Source organism: Typopeltis vanoorti, chromosome 16 (genome assembly GCF_054136105.1).
Source record: "Typopeltis vanoorti isolate ZY-2024b chromosome 16, IOZ_Tvanoo_1.0, whole genome shotgun sequence".
NCBI classification, from domain to species: Eukaryota; Metazoa; Arthropoda; class Arachnida; order Uropygi; family Thelyphonidae; genus Typopeltis; species Typopeltis vanoorti.
Window position 1 is genome coordinate 21061924 of NC_143564.1, and position 26560 is coordinate 21088483.

Here is a 26560-nt window from a genome sequence, read left to right on the forward strand (position 1 = left end):
AAGAGAAATAAGGATGATGTGATTGAAACTTGCAGACGTCTGAAAGGGTCATGCAGGATTTCCGTAGATTGAATTTTCCATTTTATGGAAGGTGGGGAAAGGACATGAGGGCAAGAAGGGGACAAGGGCTAGATTTTTCTTTCATAGAGTGATATATGATTGGAATAAATTGCCATTAGATGTGGTGTGTGCAAGCAGTGTTAATGAATCCTAAATCCCAAATTCTGTTATATTCCATCTCACCATCTTATGAGATGGTGTTATTACAGTATATCATGTTGGCACATTCTGCTCTTTTGTGCATCTGCAATTTCATTCATTGGTTTATTAGGATTTCAATATTTAGTTATTTGGTCAAATTATTGACAGATTACTACTGTATATTGAAATATTCAAAGTTGCAGAATGACTAGCTTATAAATAAAATTATTTTTAATATGTGTTCTTTCTCAAAATGCACATAACTTTTAGAATATAAATGAATGAAACATTTGTAAATGTAAATATAGGCAGACTCCCGGATTATGGACGACCTGACTTATGACGTTCCGTACTCACCAACTGACTCCCAAAGCTCCCCCATAAGTATAATTAAATTAATAATTTGGGAACTAGTTTCTTCCGTGCATGTAAACAAACCTGCATGGCATAAGTGGTTCGTCGGTGCAGCATCTTTATGCTAGTGGCTAATCTCATTGTTTATATGGTCACTTTCATCTTAACATTTTTTATTCGATTTTGTGAGTCTATAAATACTCTTATGACCATGCCTCCAAAGCAAAAGCACACTGCAAGTCCAGGTGAATCTGCAGTGAAGAGAAAAGTGATTACAATGGAAACGAAAGTAGACATAATTAAGCATTCAAAGAGAGGCCAGACGCCATCATTCATTGGGAAAGCATTAGGCTTCAGTCCCTTGAATATAAGAACAATTATAAAGGATGCCATCAAAAACATTGCTGATTCTTGGGAGGAAGAAGTGAAGCAATCAACAATGAAAGGATGTGGAATAAACTGTGTCCTCAATTCTGTGATGATTTTTGTGGCTTCACAGAAGAAGACATCGTCAAAGCCAGTGGCAGTGAACTGCAATTAGACATCAATAAAAATGATGTCATTGACTTATTGGAGTCCCATTCACAAGAATTAACCAATGAAGACCTTATGGAGATAGAGAAGCAGCTGATAGAAACACAAAGAATCAGAAGATCCAGAGCCAAGAAAGTTTATGACAAAAGAATTAAGTGAAGTGTTTTGTCTCATTGAAGCAGGATTTGCTAAGCTTGAGAAGCAAGATCCTAACATTGAGTGGTTTGCAAAGGTTTACATGCAGTTAGTTAGAACATCAGCTGCTACAAGGCTATTTATGATGAAAAAAAGAAAAAGGCTATGCATACGACCCTAGATACCTTTTTCAAGAAACTGACGTCAGTGGTAAGCTCCCCTCCTCCAGCAACAGAATCTAATCCTGATTCTCCAGCACCCACTCCATCCTCTCCAGCCATCTCTTCTGTTAAATGTCAGCCTACCTTCTGTTTATGTTCTCTTTGTTTGAATTAAAAGAAAGAGCACAATAGTTTCTGTAACTTATTATTACAGAACAGGGATATTATTATTATGTTATTATACTGTATTATTATTGCCACATGTGAGCCATTATGTTGTTGTTATCATTATTATTGCCACATATGTGCTGTTCATCAGGGATCCACGTTACATACAAATCCTACCTAATGACATTCTCTGGAACATATCTTGTCCACAGCTCGGGGACTGCCTGTAATAGTGTTATTTTGTTCCAGAAAATATCAGCAACTATTTATGTACACATTTTCATAATTGAAGGTCTTGTTATATTTTTCAATGTAGATGTTATGATCTATTCTGATACTTATTATTTATTTAAAATGAATTATTTCTGGATGGGTAGGTCAAGTGCATAAAATAAACTAATATTTGATGTTTTTGTAATTTCTTCATTATCCAACTCTTAGTAATGATAAAGTTGTTTATTTATTCTATAGAAAGAATCTGATACCATAATTATTTTCTTAAGTGAATTTTTATTTCTTTGCAGTGCTGAGAGCATATCTTGATAAAAGAATTACTTTAGGAGCATTAAAAAGAGAGCTTCAGCCTTGGATTGGTATTAACATTGATTGTTTCAAGGTAGCTAAGAAAGTATTCATATCAAAAGTTTGTATATACTGATATCTACAATAGTTATTTCTTACAGACCATGAAAGATAAAGTAATCTTACATGATCAAAAAACTAAATCGGTTTCTGTTTTGATTTTTTCCCCTCCCTTCCAATTTAGGTAGAAATTGATAATTTAAACTATTTAGCTGTCGCCCATCATCAATTTCCTGATAAGTACCCCAAAGGTTGTTCAGGTTATTATGACAGCAATACATGATTAAGTTAAATTATTATTAATCTCTTATCAACAGTTTTCCTCCAAATCATTCTATTACTTGTGAACACTCCGATATTGTCATATCTAACATTTCGTGCTTCTAAGGCACATCTGACTGAATTGATCCACCTAAGATATTGATTTTCCTCTGGGTCTCATTCCTGTCATCTTGGCATCAAACACTTGTTTGTTGACCTTCTTCACCCATTCTATTTAATTGGCCCTATCACCTTGCATTAGCTCTGCTTATAAATTTTTGAATGCTAATAATGTCAAGTTCCTAATATTTACATTTTTAATATGATTTTGCCATTGATGCAATCAGTTCACTCCCCTAATTTTTCTCAGAATCCTCATATCTATGGCCAAGTCTTTGGTTAGGTGCTTTAATTTCTAACCCAACTCTCAGATCCATAACTTAAAACTGGTTTCAACACTGTCTTGTGTACTGCTAGTTTGGTGTTTTGACTAATTTCTCTCTTATTCCATATAAATTTATTCAGTTGAATACCCACCATACCAACTATGCTTATTCTGTTCTCTGTTTCCAAATTTAACCTACTATTTTCACTAATAACTGTGCCTAAATAGTTGAAATATTTTACTTGTTCTATAAGATTCAGAACAGCTAAAGTTTTCTATACTCCTGCATATTTTCATAGTTTGGGTCATTTGATTGCTGGTATTGTTACAGCTATTATTCAATTTAGTTAGAGAATCCTGGAGACTTGCACTAGGTTTCTTTAGGAGTACACCATCATCTGCATAAAGCAGAGAGCTAAGTTTGACATCTCCAATTCTAATATCAGCCTAATGCCACTTTCTTTCTTAATGTGATCCATATAGATGATGAATAAGAGTGGAGATAATGTGAATCCTTGTCTTATCCCGATTTTACATCAAACTATCTTCCTGTATTTCCTTCAGTTCTAACTGGTGATTGACAACTTAAATATAGACTATGTATTGCTCTGTATAATGTTCCATTCATCCCATATAATTGTAATGTCTTGAAAAGCTTTTCTCTGTGTACCTTGTCATAATCCTCTTCCAGATCTACAAATCTTAAATACAGAATCTTGTCATATTAATCAGTTTCTCAACTATTTGTCTTAAAATGAAAATGTGATCTTCACAACCTCTATTTGGCCTGAACCCAGTTTTTTCTTCTCCAACTTCTCTTCCACAATCTTTCTCAGCCTCCTTTCAAGTATGCTTTCATAAATCTTACCTGGAACACATAGTAGAAAAATTCCTCTGTAATACTCACATCGAACTTTATTTCCTTTTTTTTTTAACAGATGAGTACTATAAGAGTTCCACTCCAATAATTAGAATTCAGCCTTCTGAATTATGCAGTGCAGCCACTGAACTTTTATACCTCCATACTTAAGCATTTCTGGTCGAATATGATCCACTCCTACCATCCTTCCACATTTCAAATTTTTGAAAACTTTTTCTACCGCCAGTATGGATATGTACTCCTCTTTGCATTCCTCTTGAAAATTTTCTAGTGTAGTTGTTAAACAAACCAAGCAGTTCACTGCTTGGTTCGTTTAACAGTCTCTCAATGTAATTATTCCAGACATCTAGGATATTCTTATCTTCAGTTTTCTTGTCTCCTTTATCATCTTTGATTCCTTTTACAGTACTGTTTACTCCATTTCTAAGCTTCTTCAATAGTCTCATTTTGCCACCTTCCTGATATTAATTCAGTTTTCCCATCTTCCCATCACTTTTGTTTAGCTACTTTTACACATAGCTTAGCTCTCTTACATTTTTTTCTGTATTCTTTTTCAGGACTGCTTCACCGTGGCGTTTTTATTTTTCTACTCTTGCAAACAACTTCATGACATATCTTCAGTACCGTCGACAGGGTGTAGCATAGAGTCAGCCTGTCTCACAGCGCGGCTTAATAAGGACGCTCGTTCAGCCATATTGCAGTAAGCACTGTCACCACGCTAACAATTCCTGTTAGTGTAGCAAGTGCGGAAAGAAGTTTTTCCAAGATTAAACTGATTAAAAATTATTTGTGAACAGCAATGACCCAAGAAAAATTGGTTGGTCTAGCAACTATATCGATAGAGGCAAATAATTTAAATTTAGAAGAGCTTATAAACAGCTTTGTTGTGTGATATCTCCGTAGAGCAAAGCTTTTAATTAATATTATTATGTAATTGTTTTGCATTAATATTTCTCTTGTAATAAAAACAAAATAGCAATTACAGATTTTCTTATATTTTTGTCTTACAATCCATCAGGGGCAATATTTAATTGTTTGCCTCAGGGTGCAATCTAATCTGGCGGCGGCCCTGCATATCTCCCTAGCTGAATCAATCAATCTGTTCTTCAGAGTTTGCCTCTGAGATTCCAAAGTTTGGTTCTTGTTTTCAATTTGTTTCATTTTTTCTTCAGTAATGTTTACATAGTCATGTCTGGAATTTACCTGTAAAAACTGCTCAACTTTAATTCTTTTTTAAAACTTTCTTACATACTGTTCTTTTCAATGTGATATCCATTTTTATCTTGTTTAGTACTAAGTAATGGTCACTTCCAATTCATAATTTTAACAGAAAGCTTTCATCCATTGTGGAGTTATTATTATTGCAAAGTAAGAAAATAGCTTTCTTATTCTTGAAAGTTAGTGTTATATTCAGCATTGCATTATTCAGTGTAATGTAACCACTTAGCAGTTCCTCTAAACCAGGGGTTCCCAACCTTTTTTGTTTCCTAGAGCACATTCTAAAATACCTGTAGGGCGACGGGCACCATCCATTTTTTTAAGCAAATTTTTTGAATTCTTTTGTCAACTGAATACATACAAAGTTTACATTATAATCAAATGCTTTATTACTTAAAAATTTACATTATATAAAAATTTAAATATATATATGTAAGTTAGTGTGATCTTTGGCATTTCATTTCATTGGCCAGTGCTTCATAATTAGGAGAATACGATGATATTCCAGTTCTTAAACAATCATCAAGATGCTCATCAGTGAGTTGTGATCTATATTTTGATTTTCTGATATTCATGGTTGAAAACAATGATTCGCAAAGGTATGTGGAACCGAAAAACGATTTTATCTTGTACGCTGCTCTTTTTAAGTTTATCCACTATATTCCAAAAATTTTCATCTGTTATATGGGATTTTAGTGTAATGTCATTCTTAAGATCCAAAATTTCTAGCTCCAGTTCTTCAGCATTTACTTGAACAAGCTTTGCAATGCCTGCAGCTATTTCCATTATATTTACTTGGCAAGTAAAAGGATTGATAAAAAAAGGAGATCATTAGCTCGATGATAGTAAATTCCTGAAATCTCTTTTCAAACTGTTCTTTAAACACTTGAAGATGTTTAAACAAATGGTGACAAGTTAAATTCACTATCGCCTACCCTTATTTTCATATTTAGGAAATGAACGGGAGATCCACAATTATCTTTAATTGTTGATCTTCCAGATTGTGGACAAACTCAGTTATCTTTAAAATTAACGAAACAATATGTTTCCTCCCAGTCAGTGTTAAAATTATAAATTCATTGTCTTTCACTTGATTCACTCATTTTAGGATTAAAAATCAAAATATTTCAAAAATTTAAGTACAAAACACTGTTAAAATTATGCGCATATAACTAGCAAGAGATAATGAACAACTTTGAATGCGCATCTACTTTACAATGTATGCGTTTAATACTCGTCATGTGTCATTAACGCATGCGTCATATAGCATGCCATGAATTGTTGCGTGATGTGCACGTGATTATTTCAAACTATACGGCACATGGTTGAATACAATACGGCGGGCACACACAAATTGGTCGATGGGCGCCATGGTGCCCGCGGGCATAGAGTTGGGAACACCTGCTCTAAACTTTAAACCTCTGTATCCTGTTATCCTTCAAGTTACTTGCAGTAAATTTTCGTTACTGTAATACTCTACCTGCAGTGTCCTCAGTCCAAAATGTAACTTTACACTTGATAACTTGGAACTAACATTCATTATTTGATTACAGAGATTCTGTATCAGCTATGTCCCTTATCACTCTCCCCAAATTTGCATCAACCGCATGTAACTAAATATTATCCTATAGACTATCCCACTATCACTAACATATGAGTTAAACAACATTGGTCCCTCCTCTTATATGCAACATCATGCTATGAGCCTGTTTTGCATATGTATCCATTGAGTTCGTGTAACAGTTTAAAGTGTGGAATCCTGCTGATGCCTTGTCAAAGTCCAGAAGTCATAGTATATTCATTCTCCTTATTCAGCTCTGCTTTCATGTAAGCGCATTGCTAAAACAGTCAACTTATATGACAGCTGTGGTATCTGAATTATGCTCTTACAATAGCTATAATAGATCTAACTCAGCTGCTTGTATCTTATCATTAGCTTCCCCCCCCCCCCCCCATCTTCCTCAATATCTAGAAATCTAATGGCTCAGTTTTTTTTCTAGTGATTGAATAATTTCCTACCATTCCCATTCATTAAGCCAGGGTTTTCCAAAGCATGCTCCGCTAATCTTGTTTACAAACATTCACTTGTTTATTTTTTTTTTAAATTAAGGAATCAATGATATGATGCTACAAGTTGCATCCATCATACCATCATCATATGTTTATTTTAAAGATTGAGTTGTGAGGGCTCTGCAAAAATATTTTTCTTGCTTTAGGACTTCACTTTAGCAAGAAGTTTGGGAAACCCTGCATTAGGTTATTCTTCCATAATCTTTCTTCTTTTTACTTGCCACATAAAAAATTTAAAAAAAAATTTAGATTTTTCTCCTCGTCTTATTTGGCTTTAGTTATTTCAGGAAATAAAGGTGGTTGGTGGCCTAAAGGGATGCTACAGTTTATATATACTAATGCCAAACATATCGGGAACAAGAAGAGAGAATTGGTTAATGCAACTCCACCAAAGTTACAGGCATTAGTTAGACTTTTTAACAGCAGATGATGCTATAATTATAGGGATAGAATGTAAAGGGTTTAGTATTTTCAGGGAGAATAGAAAAGATAGGCTGGGGTGAGGAATACTCCTATGATAGCAGATAAATTGTGGCCAAAAAAAGATAGGAGACAGGTAGGTGAATGGCAGGCAATTCTTTTGAGGCAGTCTATGTGAGATTGAGGCCAGTAAGACAAAATATACAATTATTTGCTGCTATAGGCATGGGTATTCCAGAGATGATATGGAAGACATGCATCAGCAAATTAGTACGAGTGCAGGTCAAATCATTACTACAGGAGATTTCAGCTATGGAGTTATAGATTGAAAGGAGAAAAAAAAGTTCACGTGGAAGGAAAGAAATAGAATTTATATCTACTGAGAGGGGACTCCATCTCATACTGCTTGAAGCAGCATGCGATGGAGGGGACTCAGGATATGAGACTTGACTTGAGAGGTTGTAAAATGGGGATATTTTATCATGAAGGAGTGGAGTATAAGTGGAAGTACAAAGAAGGTGATTATGACAAGCTTAGGGAGAATTTTGAAGCTCAGCTATGGCATAAAAACATGTAAGAGTATATTAGCAGTGCATGGGAGATGGTTAGGGATGTCTGGAGGAAGAGGAAACAATATTAGATTGTATACCCAAGGTCGAGAGGCTTAATTAGGTAGGAGTTAGATTGATGAGTAGTATCATTAAGCATGAGCTAAAAAAAAAAGAAAATGCTGTGGAGGGCATATAAGGAAAAGGTGACTGACCAGCAAGCTCATGAGCAGAACATAGATCAGGCAAGAAAAGTGACAAGCTTTTCTTGATGAGGGAGGAAAAAATTAGATAATGAGAAGCAGGCCAAAGAAAATCCTGAAGAGTTCTTTTGTTACATGGAAAGTAAGAGGAACAGTGACATGACTATGAAAGGATAACTTTAATGAGTGCTGATAGTAGCAAGGTGACAGGAGCATAAAATAGTTGAGTTACTGAGTGATCACTTTGCAAGGTTATTGCTATGATGTGATGGGGAGTGATGTGAGAACAGAGATGGATGATTTAGTGGTTCTTAGGATATTGCAGAATCTTAATCTAAGTGCGGTCATGGGATTAGATGGCATATTGTTATATTTACGTGTATTTATATTTTATTCACTTTCTTTACTTTCAATATCCACCTTCAATTCTTTATTTTAATTCTATATCTATATTCAATATCTCGTCCTTGTGTTAATTGATTTATTTTATTCTGCATTAAACTGATTACCCTGATAATCCTATCTTAACACAAGCTATGGTGCTAAACTACGAAAGTCATCTATCTATTTGGCCAACTACTTAGAGTAACCACATGTATTGAACTCTCGGACAAAAAGCCTATTTCCTTATTGGAGCCAAATTCTTTGTAATTACTGTCTGGAGTGGTTTCCCTGTCAGATACTGGCAAATTTATTTGTTTTCCGCTGTGCCACCCAGTATCCTTAGGTTAGGAGGAATCCTTAACCAGGGAACTTCTCTCAGAAATTATACAGAGGTGATTATCCCTACACTTATCCTTCAGCACCTAATTATCTAACCAAATATACTCAATGATGTTTGCAATCATGGCCTATAAATATTCAATTATTCTCCGATTAGGTTTCGAATTTATGAGCAATGAGTTGAATTCAGGCACAGGCTAATTTCAGGTTAAAAACATAAAAACACATTTATTAAGGTCACTAAATTGTACATAGTTACATTCATTCTCACTATTAGATAAAAGTCATACACAGGTGAGGAGCTAATATAGACATTTAGAACTTAACTGTAAATCTAACAGAATCTCCTTTCACAATTTCACTCATTAGATTGTACATAATACGTTTCTCAAACTTCTAATCTTCACTATTTACCCTATTATTCTATGTTAAAAGATACAATTCATGATGTCACACGCTATCTAATCTACAATCAACGACAAAGCTACCGAGAAAGATAAACCCTGGCAGTTAATGCTAATCTCCTAAAGTTCCTTACTAGAATGTCCGTTCACATATAATACTTGACTGCAATTCACACTTATTCTCAGCATGCTTCTCTTTTAACATAAAGGAGAACAAAACAGTACTTTACCAAAGTAGTCCACATTCTGTATACAGTGCTAGGTTCTCCTTCCTTGAAAAACTGGATCTGGAACATCATAGAATTTCCTTATGCACGTGGTCATACATGGCATTCGTCTCGTCTGCCCCTTTCAGCATGGCCGGTGATCTGTCAACATTAGTCTGGTTCTGTTTCCGGTGATCCTATTCCACATCGTGGTCACAATTATGGGAACTACGTCTGCCGATATAGAACATCTATGGGCTATCCTGGATCCATCACGAGGCGAGATAGAACCGCTTGTCCGAGAAGAGCAAGTCAAAAACCAAACAGTCACGACTTGAGCAAGGGCGAAAAGTGCCATGATCATAAAGCCCTCTGCGGGGGGGGCTAACCCTTTTTATTTCGCACCTTTAGCGCCCTATTTTTCTTACAAATCTTCACCCGGCATTTACCTTCTTTACCCGCTAGTCCATCCGGGTCACCGCATTTCCTTAGGTCTGCGAATTCAAGCATGAGCCGCTTTCCAATAATTTACACCGCCACAAGCGTAATGCTCATCCAAGCACCTTGAACTTTAGATTACATACATTTCACATAGAACATTTTATGGCCATTACATTTAACTAAAACATAATTCTTCACACAGAATAATTGCCATTTTTGATTCATGCTTTGTATCATTATATAAATTATTCATTCTATATACCCCTTTCACAATCAGTTTCTATACTAAAGCTCAAGTATCTCTTAATTGTTTTCCAGTTCTTCTTGAATCCTGATTAAACCAAATTTAAAAATAAAATTTTCCATTCAAAATTCAACAGAGGTTTCTCCTTTCTCAAAAAAAAATGTTTTCTTCTTTTTGCTATCCCCTAATTCTCAGGGATGAGCCTTTTCTCCTTTGCCTTGGGTCTCAATTCAACTCTGTGTCTGGGTAAAAACACATATTCAAAGTCATCCTTAACAGTTTTGTTTATACAATTTGCATCTTTATGCCCATTTTGCTCTCTCCGAGATATGAATTTGTCACCTTTATTTTTCCTACTCTTTCCTTCGAAGTCGACATAGTTGACGCCCAGTGTCTCTTTGAAGATGGTATTCTGTTCTTCGTCTGAAATTTCAGTATCTACGGACATCTTAAATTCCTTAGAGTTGTTCTCATCTGGACATTCCTTTTTCTTCGATGAGGAGGTCTCATCTGATTTAGATTGACTGTTGGCCACATGGCCCATATTTCTCTCAGGCAATTCTACTTTATTGTCAGACTGGGACTTGTTGTTTATTTGAATGTCTCTTATACTCTAAGCCTGTGACTTCTGATTTGTCCTAAAAATTTTCCTTCTCCCAAGAAAACATACTTCCCTCCTCGAGTAGTCACATGGGAAATTGTACCTCTTTAAGAAATCATTTCCTAGAATTAACTTCAAGTGTGGGAGAGAGGTTCTTGGCAGAACCGAAAACTCGAGCCAAATACATATGTTGTAATCCGTAAATTTACCTTCAAGCTGACTTGGTAGCGTAGATGGTAGAGAAGGCTATTACTGATAATCTAATAGGTCTCCTAAAATATGAAATCCGCCCCCTCATATAGGGTTCTAATTCCTTGAAATAACTTTCTGCAATAATGGAGGTTTGGGATCCTGTGTCTGCTAATGCTTTAAAATATCTTCCACAAATCCTCCCTTCTACAGTTATTCCAAAAGGCTGCTCACGAGGTCATTTATTTCTGTTCCAGGTTTGGTTGGTACATACATGAGGTCTGGATTTCTCATGATTGTTCTTACTGAAGCACCTTTTACTGCTATAACAATTGCAGGCAAGATGCCCAATGCTATTGCAATTGAAGCATCTGGGAGGTTCCCTCTTTTCATATATTTCAGTGATTCTTTCTGAGGTTAAGGGAGACTCTGCGGTATCTCAAACAGATAATTTTGTCAATTTCTGCATTACAGTGTCTAATTTATCAAACATTGGTTGCTGTCATCTTTTTATTATTATTATTATTATTATTTCGGGCGACTCCAGGGAGTCCTTAGACTCATCGAGGAAGTCCCTAAACATCATGTCCACACAACTATACGACATTCTCATAGTATCTATCATACCTTGCCTTGAACTCGCTCACCGTCATAGCACCCACAACAGACTCTGGCAGCTCATTCCACTCATTTACCACTCTAAAAGTAAAGAACCCAGCTCTAACAACCCTGCTAACCACACTCTTGCCCAGCTTCCATAGGTGTCCCCTAGTTCTCCCACCACCAGTCCTGATCTCAAAAATATCCTCTGAATTAATACTATAGAATCTCTTTAGCAATTTGAATGTCTCAATCATATCTCCCCTTTTCTGCCTATCAACTAGTTTCTGCAACCCACAAATCTTCAAACTGTTCTCATATGGTTCATTCCATAGACCTGCTATCATCTTAGTCACTCGCCTCTGGATCCTCTCCACCTCCTCCCCATCAAGAAGGAACCGAGGTGACCAAATCTGTGCAAAAGTAATTGAGATGAAGTCTTATCAAGGCTCGGTACAGAGGTACAATAACTTGCTTATCTCTGCTCATCAAGGTATTTTTCAACAACCAAGTGAGTTGATGAGCTGATTTAGCTACTTTTGCATGTGCCCCCTAAACTTCATCTCCCTATCCACCAACACTCCCAAGTCCTTGGCCTCATCAATCTCCTGGAGTACGGTTCCACCAATGTGGTATACTGCTGCTAATCTTTTCACCACAAAATGCATAACCTTACATTTTGTCACATTAAATTGACATCCATTCTCCTTAGCCCAGAATTCCAATCTATCTAAGTCATCCTGCAAGATTTTGACATCTTCTGCATTCACTATCGCCCTACCCAACTTTGCATCATCAGTGAACAAACGAACTGTTCCACTTAGATCCTTCCCTATATCGTTAATGAACAGATTAAACAGCAGTGGTCCAAGAACAGAATCCTGCAGCACACCACTAGTCACAGGTCGTCTTTTGGACTCTACTCCTGAATAAACTACTCTTTGATATCTCTCCATCAACCACCCACCTATCCATCTCACCAACCCTATATCCATTCCCATATGTTGTAGTTTACGGATTAGAATTCTATGTGGTATCGTGTCAAACGCCTTTTCAAGGTCCAGCAGTATCGCTGTAAACCTATTACCCTTATCCAGTTCAGCTGTCACCTTGTTATAAAACTTGAACAAGTTACTGAAGCATGATCTACCCTTCACAAAGCCATGCTGTCCCCTGTTCAGTATCTCATTTTCATCAATCCATTCCTGTATTTTTCCCTTGACTACTTTCTCCAAGACCTTGACGACTCCTGATATGCTGATCGGTCGGTAATTTGCAACAGTAGTCTTGGATCCTCCTTTATGCAGTGAAACTATTTTCCCCTCTTTCCACACCTTCGGGACTAAACCAGACCCGAGACTCAGATTAAACAACATGGTCAAGGGCACTGATAATTCCTTAGCCACTTCAAGCAAGACCCGTGCCAGTATACCATTCAATCCCACAGATGTATTCACATTAAGATTCTGTAATAGACTATTCACCTCCACTTCATTCATCACAATTCCCATATAAACTAATGGTTCCATCATTTTTTCAATGTCACCTGGATGATATACTCTTGCAAAGTGCTTGCTCAGTAATTCCACTATATCGACTGATTCAGTGACCTCCTTACCATCATCATTCCTTAAAATCATTTTGCCGTGTACAGTTTTTTTTTTGCTTGCAGCATATTGAAAGAACTGTTTGGGATTCTCTTTAGCTTGCATAGCTAGTTTCCTTTCATAATCCACTTTTGCTTTTTTTACCACACTCGTTACCCTTCTGGCCTGCACTTTATACCGTTCGTGTGCCTGCAGGTCACCCCTTTCTTTAAATTACCTCCACAGTTGTTTCTTTTTTTGCAGCTGAAGCTTAATGGTGTTATTCATCCATTTAACCCCTGCTTGTTTTACTATTCGGACCCTAGGTATACAATCAGCCATAACCTCCTGTAAATGCTCCTTGACCACTTCCCATGCTCTATTGACATCCAGCCCTTGCAGTTTTACATGCCATGGCACTGATCCAAGCAATCTCCTAAGCTTGTCATACTTGCCAGCACAGTAATTCCACATATACCCTGTCTTAATCGAAAATTCCACACCTTTAGCTACCTCCCAAGTCAAGACCTCATGATCACTCTCACCAGTAGGTGGCAACATGGTCATATTCATTACAGTCAAATTCTGAGATGCTATTACCAGGTCAAGCACTCTCACACCCCTAGTATTTTCAATTACATGCTGTCTCAGATAGTTATCCCTTAATAATTGAATAAAATCCATTTCCTTCCTCACATGTGTCCTCTCCTCCTTCCAATCAATGTTACCATAGTTGAAATCCCCCATAATAATTACCCTCCTTCCACTCATTTCATCAATTTCCCTATGCATACTATCTCCACCATCTATTCCATCACCTGGTCTATAGCAGCACCTAACTGTAAATTTTGTTCTGATGACCTCAATCTCACACCAAATTGCCTCACATGAGCTCTTTTCACTATCCTGCAATACATCAATTCTCCTTGGCTGCAGTTCATCAGCTATCATCAATAACACTACTCCCCCATTTTATTCTCTCTGTCCCTCCTAAACACACTATAACCTACACATTCTATCCCACTAACTATATCATCTTCCGTCAGCTATGTTTCACTAATGCCAATAACCTGTGGCCAGGAAGAGCCAATCAAGGCCAAAAATTCTTCCTTCTTGTTTCTAATACTCCTGGCATTAGTATACATGAAATGCAGGGATCCCTTTGTCCCACCCCTATCTTGATGTGTTATTCTAAATGTCCCATTCCCATTTTTTGTCCTTAGTACTGGCTCGGGTACATTATATACATTCTTACACACTCAATTGTCTCACTGATGTCTGCATATCCACTCCCCCCCCCCCCCTTTGGTAGTTCTAGTTTCCCTGGTTCTGCACATCCATTTTCACTTTATTCGGCAACACTTTTTCCAGTCTCCGCACATCAAGTCCATTCAAATGCAGGCCATCCATCTTTTATAAGTCCTTTCGCCCATCAAACTCATTCAACACACCCACAAATTCCACACCACACTGTCTGCATAACCTGCACATAATGTCATTTGAGATTATGGCCCTCCTTCTGAACTCCTCTCTGTCATACTGCAGCAACAGACTCACCATTCTAACTCTGTCACTCTTTTCTTTCGCTACCTTTAACAATAGTTCAAGTCCTCTCTCATAAAAAATTTATCACCTTTCAATTCATTCGTACCCACCACAACTATTAATTCTTTCACCCTCTGTTTTTGCACTCTAATACTCTCACTTACATCCTTTCAATCTCCTTGTGGATTAGTTCTTTCGTCCTGAAGATATGAAGGCTCTGGGTTTCACAATCAGATTCTATAGTAAAGCTCAAGTATCTCTTAATTGTTTTCCAATTCTTGTTGAATCCTGAATAAACCAAATTTAAAAATAAAATTTTCCATTCAAGATTCAACAATATCAACCTGCATTTTACAAGAATGTGCAAGGGAACTGGCAATGCCTCTGACCAGACTTTTAAAGTCTTGCTCTGGCAGAGTCCCACTGGAGTGGAAAGAGGACAAAATAATTTCATTATATAAGGGAAACTCTAAGACTACAGCGACATATTATAAACCCATCGGTATCTCAGGAATGGTGGTGGTGATAAAAGTACTGGAAAAGTTAGTCAAAGAATGAATTGAGGAATGAGTGGATGTGATACTCTATGAAGGGTCAGTCATGCTTTAGTAGTTTACTAACTTTTTATAATAGTGGTATGTGACAGGGACTGATGTGAGAAAAGAGGTGGACGAATCGGTGGTTCTTATGATATTGCAGAATCTCAATGTAAATGTGGCTATGGGATTAGATGGGATACTTACGGATATGCAATGATTCTGCTGGATTTTGTAAAGGCATTTGTTAGAATACCACATGGAACTCTGTTATGCAAATTTGAATAACTGGGGATGGACAGATACCAAAAAACAGTATATGGAGGAGCAGAATCCAAGAGAATGTAGGTGACAAGTGTTGAACTGCAAGGTTCTTTGCTGGGCCACTGCTGTTTAATTTGTACATAAATGATATAGAAAATAATCTGAAGGGAAATATTTAGTTGTTTGCTGATGATACAAAATTGGATAGAGTAATAGTTAATTAATGCAGTGTAGAGAGCTTGCAGAATGATTTAAATAGGCTGTCAGTATGGTCAAAAGATAATGGGTGTGAGTTTAATGTGGAGAAATTTGAAGTTATGCATTTTGGAGTAAATAGATGTTCATGCTATACTCTAGGAAATAATGGATTTGGTGGTGGTATTAGATCGAGAGTTGAAGTTTGGAGGGTATACTAATAAGGTTGCCAATGTAGCTTATAAGATTATTTGGATATTGAAGAACATACCGACAAGTAGAGATAAGAAAGTTGTTATTCCTCTCTATATGATCTTGATACATCCACATCTGGATTACTGTGCTCAGGTCTTTTCACCTGGATTTCTTGGGGGATGAGGAAGTAGTGGAGAGGATCCAGAGGTAAGTGACCAAGATTGTGAGTGGGCTATAGAAGGCTCTCTGAGGATAGGTTGAGGTTTTGTGGGTTGCAGAAGTTGGCTGATAGGCAAAAAAAGTGGGATATGATAGAACCATTTAAGTTACTTAAAGGGTTATATAAGATTGATGCAGGGGGAATGTTTCAGCACTTGGCCGGGGGGTGGGGAGGGAGATAAAAACAAAAATTCATCCTTGGAAGTTGATGTGTGGTTAATAAGATTGTTGGAGCTAGATTTTCACTTGGAGAGTTGTGAATGAGTGAAATGGTTGCCAGAGTCAGTTGTGAGTGCTTTGTCTGTTAATGGTTCAAGAAGAGGTAAGATAAATATCGTGTGGATAGTTTGGGTCTCCCACATTTAGTCCTCAAAATCCACAGATTTTGAGGACTGAACAACAACAATAATATTATAGATATTACTTGTTGGTCTTATAAAGAGATGGTAACTTTCCTCACCCTACAACTTATCTTTGCACTATATAAAGTTTTATACTTTGACTCTCAGTCCACTATCACTTCTAGATCCCTGGTCTCATCATAAATTACACATATTCTCATTGTTATAATAATGTGAACCACAATCTCTTCTATCCAAAATGCCTGACTTGATACTTGACAACTAAACCTGCTTTCATTGTTATTTACCTATAGCACTACACTGTTCAAAACTTCTGGCAGGCACTTCATATTAAAATCACTCCTTGTCATCTTTCCAGTGGGGGGGGGGGAGGAACAGAATTCTCATATATGCCACTGGTCATACTCATTTTTAAACTCTCTGTTAACCCTTTCACTCTCTCTCCTTAATCAGCCTGTAATTTAATTTTTAGTCATAGCAATATGATTTAACATATTGCTTTGAGACCTAGTAATATGGAAATCCTAGAAAACTAGATTACTGTGGGAGGAATGGTGAGAATCTGTTTGTAAGAGCATCTATATTAACGATACAAATATGCCTAGTAATGGAAGTGATTATGATGAAAAGATGATTCTGTCTTCATCCAGTTTGACCTTATTTAAAATTGTATGAATGTATAAGTGAAGCATTAGATCAGAATAGGAATAAAAAAAAAGAGAGAGAGAAGGAGGTAACTTATTGTTAGGTCTGTACACAAATGCCAGAAGTATAAGTAACAAAGGGGTTGAGTTTTTGTTGCCTGGGTGAATACATTGTGACCTCAGATAATTGGCATTAGGGAGACCTGGCTCTCAGAAGCAGGCATACTTAATGGTATTGAGTGTGAATGGTACAGTCTTTTTAGGAAGACTAGGTGAGATAGAAGAGGAGGGGAGTGATAATAATATCAGATGGTTTGAGTCCAGTTTGGGTAGACAGCTATGATTGCATTATTAGTGACAATTTTCTATGTAACAGCAGTGAGTTTGAAGCTATGGTGGGATGTTGTTACAGTCTTAGTGAATCATCTACTAGTCACAATGAAATGCATTGTAAAATAAATCTAATGGATACAGAATGATTAGTCTTCATGGAATAATTTAATCATCTGAACATTGATTTGGTAGCAGTGAATTTGCGTGAAAAGAATGAAGCCAAATTTATTGAGCTGTTTTGTGACAAAAGCAACTTGAGATCAGAGAGCATTAAATCTCATTATTGTGTCAGAGTAGTTTTCAATATAAGATGTGACTGTTCTGCTTCCAATTGGTGATAGTGATCATGCTGTATTGACCTGGGAAGTGTCTGAGCGTATAGTAGATGAGTGTATTATATTGATGGTTAGATGGAACTCCATGACAGGTATTGAAAAAATACATCAGTGATCCAGTATTCAGAAGAATACAGTAATTCTTTGTGTCATCTTTGCACTATGTAAATTCGTGTTCTTTGACTCTCATTCGAATTCTAGATCCCTGGTCTCATCACAAATTTCATACAATGAATTTTTATTGTTATAATAATGTGGTCCACAATCTTTCCTGTTCAAAATGAATAAACAGGGTGAGAGGAAAATGGATGTGCAGTCCTATTAAGCAAGATATTCTTAAGAAAATGTAGAAGGAATAGCTTATGCACAAGGAAGATATTATCAGTTATGAAAATTTCAAGGTGCAGGCCAGGAGAGTTACAACTATTGTTCAAAAACCTCAGTGTAGGGCATGAAAAGAAACTTTTTATATAAGATTAAAGACAACCCAAAAGGATTTCACCATTAACTGCAAGTAAAAGAAAGAATTGTTATGAAAGAATAACTCTTATTAATGCAGATGGTATGTGGGTATTAGATGCAGAAAAGATTGTTCATCTAATGAGTGCCCATTTTGCTAAAAACTATTAACCTGGTGTCTACAACATAGAACTCATTGCTACCTCTACACTGGAGAAAGATACTCAGGTGTAAGAGGAGGAGATACTCAGAGCTGGTGCATTAAAATAATATGAATTCTACAATAGGAGGTTATGGGATATCAGCAAGGATACTGCATTAGTGTTCAGCTGAATGGGCTGTTTCTTTGACCAGACTATATAATTTGAGTCTCAGAATAGGAAAGATTCTACAGGAGCAAAAGAATGTAAGATAATGCCATTGCACAAGGTAAGAATGCTACAAAGGCTAATTTGTCTAATTATTGACCCATTAATATCTCAGCAGTGGTAGTGAAGATTTTGGAGAAGTTGGAAAAATTTGCATACAAAAATTGGTTGACAAAGAATCTGTACTTTGCAATGAACACCATGGGTTCACTAAGGGAAGGTCGTGTTGACTTAGACAAGGGGAATAGATGCACCAGGGCTTTGCTAAAGCTTTTGACATGGTTCACCATAGAAGGATGTCACATTAGTTGAGAGGAATGGGATTGGATTGTAAACTACTAGTTTGGATAAGAAGATGGCTGACTGACGGATATCAATTGGTTCATTATGTTTCTTTTTTAATGACATTGGAAAGTATTTAACAGCTGACATACAGCAATTTGCTGATACCAAGATAGATAGAGTAATCAGGAATATTGCAGACTGCAACACTTGTAGAATGATTTGAGTAAGCTGGAATTGTGAGCATGTGAAAATGGCTATCAGTTCGGTGTTAGTAAATATAAAGTTCATTCACTTTTGCGTAATTGAGATATCCAATGGCATATTATATGTTTGGGACTGTGCTAGAAGAAACTGACTATGCTAAGGATCTTGGTATTTTAGTGGGTGGGAAGTTGAAGTTCAGAAGCCATATTGCTGACATGTAAGAATAAGAAAGTCATTTTGTTCATGCAAGCTCATCTGAACATTTGAGGTGATGCAGATACAGTGGAGAGTGACAAAGATGATGTTACAACTGTGAAATGTCAATTATGGGGATAGATTGAGAATTTTGAACTACTGTGCTAGCAAACGGAGAAAGAGGGATGATATGATAAACACTTGCAAACTTCCGAAAGAGTCATACAGGATACCAGTAGATGGAGTTAGGTTTATAGATTTGCCTTTTTTGGGATTTATAGATCTTAGCAATTGTACAAGAGGTATATTTTTAGCAGAAAATTAGTCAATAATAATTATATATGAAGTTGAATAATAAGATTCTGAAGAGCTTAATGGCTCTTTGCACTCAGTTAAATACAATATGTTTATGCAACTGAATTTCACAGAGGTTATCAGTACTTAAAATTTAGAAAGATAAGTTTCCCACTTGCTTTGTAACATTGTGTAGATTTTAAGTTAGTGCTTTGTCACATACTTTGGAGAATGATGAAGCATGCTATTGTTGTTAAAAGCAGTGTTTTTATTACAACTTTTAACATATGAATTGATAAATATTGCTAAACTATCCATTGCTGATTTGTGTTGCCAAACTGTTATAGAATATACCTTTTGAATATACCTAGAATATAGAATATAACATAGAATAATTTAACTTTATTATATTTGACTGTAAATTATGTTCATGTTTAATCTGAACAATCTTTGCTTACTAAGTATCTTTGTGACTAGGACAATGCTCTGTTGTTGACTTCATATCACTTGTCTAAGTATCCTCATAATGCATAGCACACACCCTTTTGGATAAGGGTGTGTGCTATGCATTATGAGGATACTCATAATGCATAGCACAATCAAAATTGTGCTATGCATTATGAGTCAAATTAAAATCCTCTCTAAGATTGCTTAATGCTGTCTACAAGAAGGCCACATGGTTAATTGATTATCCCTCTCTCACAGATCCACTGGAGTCTCTTATAGATATTCAATTCCACCTCAGGCTTATTCTACAAATACTTTCATGGACAGTGCCTTGCTGAAATGACCGCTGTCATTTTTCCACTTTCCTTCAAAACAGTAAGAAGACCAGTCTTTTGGTCAACACCCGTGTGTAGTCAATATAAACACCTGAAAGGGAGCATGCTGTGCATTATGGGATACTGAGACAATTGATGTGAAGTCAACAGTCTCTATATACAAATAGCATAGTCATGAAAATAGTTCACATGCAAACATTGTTTGTTTACACTTGATTAAGGATTAAATAAAAATATAATTTATTGTCAAGTATAATTTACTAAGTGAAAAAATCTTTCTATAGAATATTATTGAGGTTTCAATTACATCTGTATTGGTGTGCATTAGTATTTCTGTTTTTTTTCTTCTTCAATAAAAAAAATGTATGCATTGTACTCCTCTACATCCTTTCATAGCATTATGAGGTATGGTATTGACTGACCTCTCTTCTGACAATATAGCAGCATTCCTGAAATTGCATACATTATCAGAAAATAATAATGAAATGTGAACTCTAGTTTCATTCCAAGTATGTGTGATTTTCTGATTTGATCAAATAGTCTGTTAAAATTTTGAGAAATCATAATAGTTATTGTATGGTAAATTTTTGTAGTACCAGAAAACATCATGATAAAGATTGAACAGTCGCAGGCACAATTTACAATGTATTATTCTTCATTGCAAATATACTATTTTAAGTATACTGTATATATATAAATAAGTGAGTGTTTCTTCTTATAGAACTTGGCTAGCAGTATGATCCATTTCTCTAATTTTATGTTGATGTGTGTGGGGAGGGGGGGGATATAGGCAATGTTTAAAATTTTGGTTTAATGTAATTCAGAAATGTAGTATATCAAATAATACAGATACCACTGTGTTCTTTCAGATATGTAGAATATATTCTAACAATCAAGAATTTGAGTGTACACGACTGAATGAGAATTTGATGTCGTATGATGAAGATACCAGGGTAAGTACAAAGTTTTGTAAATGAAATTTTTGCAGTAAAAAAAGACTGATTACCTGACATTTGTCCTGTGTGTTATATATATATATATATATATATATATTTATCAGGTAAAATTCAGCCTTATAACTAAAGCACTGGATCACAGATATTTCAAGTTGAATGCATTATAAACATCTCTTTTGAATATTAGAAATGCTGTCTAGGTCTCTTACCAGGCATCAGCTTTTATTAACTTTATTTTAATACCACCTGCTAGAAGATTCTTCCCTTACTGGATCCTTCAGTGAAACTATAGGCATCATTTCTCTTAAGATTGTTTCACTTGTCGACTTGTTACTGTTGTTTATTCTGATTTTCTGATGAAAACATTAGGAGTCAAACATCACTTAATTAGAAATCAAGAGAATATATATTCCTTACATCAGAGGCTTCCTAGAGTAGATCTCTAGTAATCCAAAAAAAAAGATTTGTAGATGGCCCACAAACAAATGAGCAAGATCTATTTTATCCTTCTTTCCATTAAAGATAAAATTCCCTTCTTGGAAAACACCCAGAATTTTTTCAGATACCTTGTTCCTCCATGAAATGAGATAGTGTTATACAAAAAAGTAGATTATTAATTTTTTCGAAGTCACCATTTCCAAACATTAGAGATATTTAAACCATCATTGCAGTTCAAATCAGATTGGTTAGAGAGAGTCTCCAAGTATGAAGTCTCTCAAATTTCTAAGAGTTCATATGCAGAATTTTTGTTTTATTTCAAAGAATCTTGTGGCTGGTAGATTCCATGTTCCACAAGAATACTTTTCTCAGGATATTGAAAACTCTATCAACCACAGTATTCTTTGAAACAAAACAAAAATTCTACCAATTTGAGAGATAAGGCATTCTATGAAACTCTTTATAATCAACCTAATTTGAACTGCAATATGGTTTAACTATTTCAAATATTTTTGAATTAGTGACTTTAAACTGCTATTTTTTTTTTTTTTTGTCATTATATAAATATAGACATATGCCTATGTACCACATTGGTTATTGGCTGTGTTTAAATTTTTGTTAGTTCTAATAGATTATACTGCTGGCATCAGAACAGTAAAAGGAGTGCATTTTGTAATATTTGATTTCAGTTCCATTCTTGCTTTATGTAATAGTTGTGGTCCATTTGTGATGTATTAACAGTTACATTATTTAATAAATAAATAAATGTTAATTATCTTGTGAGTCACTTAACCACCTTACTGGCCATTATGGATAAAATACGCATCCTCATACGCTTCGTATCCATCATATATTTCAATGTAATATCAATGGTATTACAATTTTAATATGCACTTTGCATCCATGAAAACTTGGACATATATATACGTCCTGGCCGGTAGCATGGTTAAGGGTCAAAGCTACATAACTTTGAGGAAACATCTCAATAGCCACTAAGAATGCAGGTACATTATGATGGTATAACACAGTCAGATATCATGCTAGTTGGGGCATCATCTTTCAAAGTTCCCCACTGTTTTCATCAGGGACTGAACAAACAGTGGAAAGTCAATCAGTGGAACAACCTTAAGAGAATGGAAAAAAAAAGTACTATTTGCATTAGAAGTGCTGATGGAAAAGAAAAGAAGTGGAACCATCAGAAAAATTATAGAAATATGAAATCAGCTGCTGCCACAATGAAAAGACTAAAACAAATGATATTCTTCTAAATAATAATCATGATATTATTTATTCGGGCAACAGTTACCAGAGAAAGGAAGGAGTAGCTGTAGTATTTGGCTAAAATTGAAGATAAACTTTTGATAATATTTAATTTCCACTCAGTTTTATCTCCTTGGGTTTTACTTTTGCATCTAGCCTACCCTGACACAAACATATTACATCATTAACCTCCTAGTGGTGTCCTGCTTTGTTCAAAACACTACTTCTTGCCTGTATAACTCCTAGTACTTTATAAATCCTAACTCCACCTAACTTTAGAATACTGTTCTCACATTGTGATGGTGCATCAAAAACCTCTCCACAAATCTCAGTCCTATCGAGAAAATGACATTGATGGAAGATTTCTCCTGCTACTCTTTTACAGCTCCCTGAAAAAAACAAAACAAAACAAAAAAAAAAAAAAAACTAGTTCAAATTAACTTTTTGAAATTAGTAGAGAGCCTGTCTTCAGACTTATTTATTAGTGATAAATTAGTACAAGGCTACCGATGATTTTTAATGAGCTTGAAACTTTTTAAGACATTTTATTGAGAGTATGGTAAGCAAGTGCCATCATCATATCCTAAACTGCAACAAATGTTACAATTAGCACTAATGATGCAGCAAGGTAATGGTTTCATATCACTTACCTTAGTATCCCATAATGCAAATTACATATCCTTGCAGACATGTATAATGCTATGCATTATGGGAAAGGTAGTGACCCTTCCCATGGTAAACATTAGTTGAGGAGACATCAGAACTGATCATTATGTCAGTGGGCTGAGATTTTTTTGTGTGAAGGAGTGTTGTCAGTATATTGCAAAAGCATTTTAACTAAATGTTTGGTTAATTTGTATGGTTGGTGAATCAGTGCCACAAATAATGATCATGATGGCACATTTTATTTGTGGATTTTTGGTAGCCCATATATCCAGGTGTCTAGAGTTATAGTTTCAGTTTATTGGTGAACATCTACATGCCAAGAGGCAATCTTATGTAATCTTTTCGGTTTAAAACTACAATGGCATTCCCTTATCTGCTTTGGTAATTACTATTCTGTTGTTGTTGTTTTATTTCCTGTAGAACTTCATATTCTCTTCTGGAGAGGTTGCTTTTGCATGAGTAAATACACAGGCTACATCCAGTCTGACGGTGGTTGCCAATATGGGTGGGAAGGCTGAGATTACCTCATTCTACTTGGATTATAATTTCTTTTGCAAGAATTTTTTTAGGTGTGAGTGCATAGTTGTGGCCTCGAGCGAGAGTGCACTAATTGCTCTTGGCTTCAGGGTGAAGGAATGAGAGGTTTACAAGGATTTTTTTTTTTGAAATCTAAATTTTTTCATAGACTGTTCTTGATGTGCCGACATTTTACTTTTTGTCTGATGATGCATTCAAGATGTCGGGAAGGATCATCCAAAGGTCAGCATTCAGTGTAGCTGCAAGCTCCTTTATGAAGACATGAATAGCTTTGCTTGTGTCAATTCCAATCTATTCCTGTAAAAGAGTGAAGCTGGTGCACCTGTATATGCATAGAGCCGTTGCTGGAATAAACTATTGTTTCCTTGTGTTGAATTGTTTCTTGACTATTATTTATAAGACTATTACACTTTTTTTTATATAATGTTCATCAAGTAGCTTTATTTTATTGTCCTACATGTTTCGCCAATTTTTTTCTATCGGCATCTTCAGGAAATACAAACTAGTAAGCTATATGAAGGTAACAGACTAGGTTATAACTGATGGTTCTAATTCATACAAAAAAATAGTATTGAGCGAGGCAATGCGCATGTCTCGGAAACGCGATTTATTCGTTATGGCTCATGATGTAATTGTCATGAAAGTTCATTTCTTTGATGTTTAATGATCTGATTAAAGCTTTAATGATCTGATTGCTATTCATAACTATTATTTTTCAGTAAATCACAACATATGATGAATATTAATTATAATAACTTTAATTAATACTTCCAATATTTTGACAAAGTCAAATTGCTATTATCAGATATGATATGTGCATGCAGGCACTAATACTAGGTAAATGAGGAAGAAAGGCCACCAAAGTTGGGCTGCCTAGATTCCTATATCGTGTCCCTTTAATAGGCTAAAATAGATGGTCTTGGCCATTCAGCTGAAGATCTGAGGATGAGTGCTTCCTAAATTTGTGGCAATTTCATCCACCCAAATTTGTTGAAGATTCCAGATATTTCACCTGGAAGAATAAACAATACACAAGTGGATGAAGCTATCATGGACAGTCCAATTTTTTTTCGTGTTCTGGCAAACTATTTTTTGGAGCATTTAGAAGCAATAAAATTCAAGCTTTGGTACTTCAAATACCATCCTTGGGGACTTGGCACATTGACAGCATTTTTACTCTTTGTGAACATACTGATCAAGAAGTATTTCCACTAAAAAAAAAAATCATCATCTTCGGATTAAATTTACCCTTGAATAGGAATCACATTTATTCATTTGGATGTGGTTGAAGTTATTATCCTTTGTCTCCTTTCAACAGATGCTTATGAATTGCATATATTGTGGCCATATCCTAGAGATTCTTAGTCTATCTTTCTTGTTGAGATTGAGTCTGTGAATTAACATCTCACTAACCTCTTTGAATTTTTGTTCTTACCAGGCCTTTGTATGATGTAAAGAATATGTACCTTTCCAATTAGTTCTGGTATATTTCAAACTTGCTCAAAAATCAAACCTTAACAACTTGCTCTAAAAATGAATTTCTAGTAATTGGTGAAATGTTTGTAAAGAATAGCTTTATAAAATAGAAAGAATAGAAAACAATCAAGACTTCTTTACCATGAGTACACCCAAAAAATAATAATAAATAAAATATATTATAATAAAATAAAAATAAAGCCTTAGCCATTCCTTACATTAAAGGAATATCAGAAAAAAAGTTGGAATACCACACAAATATGTTAATGCTACATCTGTACCACCCACAAAATGAAAAAGCTTGCGCATCTCTTCTGAAGTTCCCTCCCCCATTTCCCATCTGCATATATGCCTGGATGGGAAAGGCATACCTGTGTAACTCATCCTGTATAGGTGAAACAGGATGCACAATCCAAGTCAAAAAAGAAGAAATCAAATGACACATCAAATTCAGTAATTATGGAAAATTGATTTTTCTAATTATGCACTTGAAACATTCCAGAGAACTGATCAGAAAGGCACCCATTCTTGGAATGGACAAAAATCCAGAGAAGCCTATAATTCATCACCCTGATGTCAATAAGAAGGATGATTTAAGAATACTGAGGACATGAATAGCCCATTTTTTTATTCCCTTGGCATATGTTGAATAAACCCAAAAAATAATAAAAAAAAAACAAATCAAATATATTATATATTATAATAAAATAAAATAAAAATAAAGCCTTAGCCATTCCTTACATTAAAGGAATATCAGAAAAAAAGTTGGAATACCACACAAATATCTTAATGCTACATCTATACTGCCCACAAAATGAAAAACCTTTTGCATCAGGATAAAATCCTTTGTTATATCCTTAATATCCTCAATCAAATCACAAATAAAGCAACAGGATGA

The 26560-nt window shown here is 35.5% G+C and overlaps 1 protein-coding gene across 1 annotated transcript in view; it reads left to right on the top strand.

The window, feature by feature from the left end:
* The window catches only part of Usp47 (ubiquitin specific protease 47), a 572957-nt gene that overhangs the window by 461967 nt on the left and 84430 nt on the right, over nucleotides 1-26560 (top strand). The window contains exons 26-27 of the mRNA XM_090406134.1: nucleotides 2078-2169; nucleotides 21199-21282. Of these exons, the coding sequence (XP_090262260.1) occupies nucleotides 2078-2169; nucleotides 21199-21282 (176 nt within the window). The remainder of the gene's footprint in view (nucleotides 1-2077; nucleotides 2170-21198; nucleotides 21283-26560) is intronic.